Source organism: Odontomachus brunneus, unplaced genomic scaffold (assembly GCF_010583005.1).
Source record: "Odontomachus brunneus isolate Ranch 3 - 2012 unplaced genomic scaffold, Obru_v1 Obru_scaffold_105, whole genome shotgun sequence".
NCBI lineage: Eukaryota > Metazoa > Arthropoda > Insecta > Hymenoptera > Formicidae > Odontomachus > Odontomachus brunneus.
In genome coordinates this window covers 193,479-198,357 of record NW_022639555.1, presented here as the reverse complement: position 1 = coordinate 198,357, position 4,879 = coordinate 193,479, and the positions used below count along the sequence as shown (strand labels likewise).

Below are 4,879 nucleotides of genomic sequence, written 5' to 3'. Positions count from 1 at the left end.
AATGAATGAATTTTTTGTTGTGCTGCAACAAAACATACTTATACTGGTAACAAAATAGAACTCGTACCTACTGAATTTTTTATTACATGGGATATAACAATTTCATAACAATTATCAAATATCTGTTCATAACTGTAATATATTTCATATTAAATATTTAACATTAAGTAACTATTACTAAATTATTTAATTGATGTTACTGTGAATGCAATTACGTCATACTCCCAATCTATTAAATATTTGGTAATTATTATCATATTTAGTATTAGTTACTAAGAATTCAATGAATTTCTGTAACTAAATGCAGTTTGTTATAGTTACCAGTCTTTTCTCTCAGTGTAGAAATCGGCTAAGGTGGAAATTGACCCCGTGTGCCAAATTAGGGATAATCCCGCGGCGGGCTTTGGACAAGCGCGGGAGAACGCGCGAACGTCCGTGCGCGTCTCGTCGTGGTTAGTTAACCGTGGCCTATAAATAGCCGCACCACGACGGCATAACATTATTTTTCCAAAGAAACGACACATCGGCCTGTCTCTCCTCAAAATCCCGTCGCTATTCCGTCGTCTCACCGCCCGTGCGGTGTCGTCCCCTGCGCTCTCGGGATCGACGCCGTCGAGCAAATTCTGATGCGACGCATACATTTAGTTAAATTAAGAAACTCGCATTTCTCGCTCGGAGAAAAATCCCGAGGCTAGCTAATAAATGTCGTTGCGACGGAGACATCTGGTCAGTGTGAGAAGCGGCGCGTCTTAAAGAGGAGATCCAAGATATTTGGGAAGCCAAGCGCGCGAGAAAGAGCGGAGAAAAGGCGGATAGTTAATTCGACGTAATTACAATTAATCTCCAGACAATGATTTCCGTAGAAAATTGCAAATGTTTGCGAGACTTTCTCTCTCTCTCTCTCTCCCTGCGAATGTCTACGAAATACAAATAGCTTGGCAGTTTTTCAGCTAATACCGTCGAACATTAGAATCATCCAACTAGAAATTAAATCAACCCGATATATAAAACTGTGTAAATGTAACACTGAAAAATTAATATACTTGTTTTTAGAAAAACCCTTTAAAATAGGCGCCAAGTATAAAATATTCTAAATATAAGATTTATTCCTTTTGTTTTGAGAAACTCTTCTCTCTGTGTGCAGAATTTTCTCTCAAAACAAGAGAAATAAATCTTATATTTAGAATATTTTATACTTAGCGCCTATTTTAGAGGATTTTTCTAAAAACAAGAATATTAATTTTTCAGTGAAGGTAATCCTAAAATATGGTATATTTTATAAAAATATTGTAATAATTGAATAAAGTTAGAGCCATATTGAGGGGTCCCAATATATTAACTTCTCAACTAGAAATTTTGATCGAGGATACACCTGATATTATTGTACATATTGTTATTGAAACAAAGCTTAGTAGGATCATGAAATAAATATCTACTCAGGATGTCGTATCGACCAAGTTCCTAGCGCTTTCACGAAATCCAAGTATAAAACGATTGAAACAAAAAGTTTCCCTGATATTTAACATCGGCCATGATGGCTTTCTGTTGCAGATGCGCGGATGGCTTCACGGGTCTGCGGTGCGAGACGAAGGACGTCATCAGCACCGGAAGTGTGTATAACCGGCGTAGGGCACCCTTTTCCTGCAAGCTGGGACTCTCTACCTCGTACTACTGCTAGCGATAATCGCGCGGGGCCCTTTGACATGAGTAGACCCTTTTCTACCCTTACGGTGTACTTGGAGCCCACGAGAAACAGTCGTGAGAGGGCCAACGCGCGACTAAAGAGGGAAGGGAAATTGTGCAAACGGAGAAAAGTAGACGGATTGAAGCCACAGATGAGGGAGACGATGACGGATTTAGACAGGGAACAGAGAGAGAGAGAGAGAGAGAGAGAGAGAGAGAGAGAGAGAGAGAGATAGAAATGACGAATTTCGGTTCCGTCGATCTCGGGCATTAGGACGGGTCCTGCGTATTTTTATTTTCTTTTTTTTTTGAGCGACAGGTTCCAAAACAATTCGGACCGGGCATTCGTACCTTCTTCGATTTCTACAGCTATCATTACCTTCACGTCTTCTTCCCCTTTTTCCTCTTTTCTGTTTATCCTCCCCCTCGCACTACTCTTGTTTCACTTCTTTGTCTTTTATTCTCTCTCCGCTGTCTCCTCCCTTTACGTCCTCACTCTTCCCTCTTCTGTTTTTCTACTTCTTCGAGCATTATTACCAGTACTTTCCTTCTAGAGAATGTCACAGCTCGACTTGCGCGTTTCCGCGGAAAGTTCTTCGACCAGAGAAAGCAAGAAAGGGAGAGAAAAAGAGAGAGAGGGAGAATGGAAATGATAGAAAGAATGGGCGACGTTGTGAAAGATCATGAATGTGCAAATGAGTGTGTGCCGGTGTGAAAGGAAAAGAAAGAGGGAAAAAACGGGGAGAGCAGAACACATAGGTTTCTCGACTTACTACCGATGCTCTCTCTTCGACGGTCGTATCGCGTCGGGGAAGGGCGCTCGAGAGCGACTATCATGAATTCGAATGGCGGTGCTTGACCTCGAAAAATCTCGGCGCCGCCATCGAGAAGAACGACATGGAAGCGCGCCGGGGAGATGGTGTGTGTCGCACTTCTCCGGGGTCTCCACGGCGGAGAACAATACCAAAGAGCCCAGGGTCTCGATCAAGGACAGACGCGACCAGGAATCGTCGCCTCAAGACGGTCGGGGATCATGCCAAGAGTCCTCACCCTCCTACTCTCGAAGGCGAAGTCACGTTCTTCTCTCTCGCAGCTGCAATGATTCGCGCACGCGTCTCGGTCGAGCGATCTTCGGCACTGTCAAACTTCGATGCTCAGAAGCGACTCGCGAAGTGAAAAAAGTCGAGGATGAGGCGCTACGTGGCCGCGGAAACTTGTGTCGTTGTTGGGAGGTCACGGAGTCACGCTTCAGTTTGTTTCAGCCAATTCAGGCTTCACCTTGACCACCATTGCTATCCGTAATTATGAAGAGAACAGCCATCGCGTGTACTCGCCCTCTGACCGATGTAAGATCTCGGACGGCGCTTCGGGAAACCGACGGTTCAACATTAAAAATCGCTGGGTACATTCTCGATGATCGCCGAGACCATCGACGTAATAATTGATTGCACGACGTTCAATAATTGAGAATGAGCCGAGCACGATGGTATCCCGGCGAGAGCGCCGCAACTGGGGAAATCAATTTTTCACCGAAAACCGTCAGCCTCCAACGACGATGTTGCAGCCACGTTGCCGAAGCTCCGACCTCGACGTTATTATCCGGGAAAATAGGTATCGCGCCTGATGCCGCGGCAGATAGAAAAGTAACGCGAAAGAGTCTGAGAGAGGAGGAGATCGACCGAGTGTTAGCGAACGAGTCATGGCGGAGAGACCACCGGGCAAAAAGGATTTAATGTAAAATACGATAGTGTAACGCATTAGGCTAGCTAAAAAAACAGACGTATAAGATAGATAACAAAAGGAGAGAGAGACAGGGAGGGAAGGGAGGAGGGCAGGAAAGAGATGGGAAATCACGAGAACAGGAACGAATATCTCGATGAGGAGCGTGTCGGAGTCGATCGAGAGAGGAATCGCTTCGCGAGAAATAATCATCCGACGGCATCCTCCGTTCTCAGGATGCACGGATATGCGGAGGGGAATAGTTGCGAAGTAGTCCGTTTCGTTCTAATTAAGAGCTCGCGAGATCTCTCATCCGTCAGAGACATCAACGACGACTACTACGACGATGACGACGACGACATAAGTGACGAGAGGGTGGGGGCAGGGGAGCGAGGGATGCGCGCTGTGCTCCAGCAGTCTCGGGACCCTATTTATGTTTTATATTATATTATATATATATTATATATAAATATGTGTATAAACATTTTTAATTTATTTATTTAATTCATTAATTTTATTGATTTACGATTAAACGTCTCCACCTCGGCAACCGCCTTTGTTCTTAATCTTCTTCTGTTGACCTTTCGCCACTCTCTTTTCGGTTTGCATCTCGTTTCTTGCACGATGAGGAGATCCCGGATCTGCGAAGTGGAAGCTCGAAATCTTTCGCCTTTGCCCGTGGTCACTTACTCGTAGAAAAGTACACGCCGTGTATTCTCTAAATTTCTTGGAGTGGAATCTCACTCCAAAAGAATGAGAAGTAGCAGTATTTTTACTCAAAGCGACAAAACACCGTCACTCGAAATCGCAAGAGTGAATGTTTCACTTAGAATTGATTCTAATATTTAAGCTAATGTTTCGATCGATTGAATATGTTCCTTTGACGATGGAATACATCAGATTCACTCCTCAATTTCAAATGAAAATATTTACCCGACAATTCAGAGTAGAGAATTCACTTTATATGAGTGAACAATTATTCAAATTCGAGTGATTCAATTGATATTCTACACTTTTCGAGTAGTTTCACTCAAGTAATTTAAAAAGAACTCTTTAAATTTTTTACAAATCTCTCTCAAGACAAATGAAAAGTATTTTTACTCAAAGCGACAATGAAAATATCGCCATTCGAAATCGCAAGAGTGAATGTTTCACTTAGAATTGATTCTAACATGATTTAAGGAAATCAGAGAATCAGATTACCTAAAAATCGTGCTTGTTCTTTCACAATTTTTTATAACAAACTAAATGAATATGCGAAAGTGTTATTTTGACACGTATTTATACAACATATAAAGAGAAGAAAAATATAATTTTGATAATCAAATACTCAATATAAGTATATATGGTACATGCAGTTAAAATATATTTCGTTTTTCTTTTCAAAGTCGTTATTTTGCAGTAATATCATGACTCTTGGTGGTTCAATTAAACTGAATTTTAGGTAGAAAATTTCCATAAGCTTGTCGTTATCGTG

At 42.1% G+C, this 4,879-nt stretch overlaps 1 protein-coding gene across 4 annotated transcripts in view; it reads left to right on the top strand.

Annotated features, from left to right (window-relative positions):
* Nucleotides 1-4,879, top strand: part of LOC116849070 (protein vein) — a 934,475-nt gene that overhangs the window by 837,685 nt on the left and 91,911 nt on the right. For 3 of the 4 annotated variants that reach the window (XR_004379067.1, XR_004379068.1, XM_032825856.1), the window contains exon 5: nucleotides 1,552-1,610. Coding sequence is in view for 2 of the 4 variants with exons in the window: in XM_032825856.1 (XP_032681747.1) it covers nucleotides 1,552-1,610 (59 nt within the window). In the remaining 2 variants the exon portion in view is untranslated. Of the gene's footprint in view, nucleotides 1-1,551; nucleotides 3,907-4,879 lie in introns of those variants that run through there. The other variant, XM_032825855.1, reaches the window with a different exon arrangement.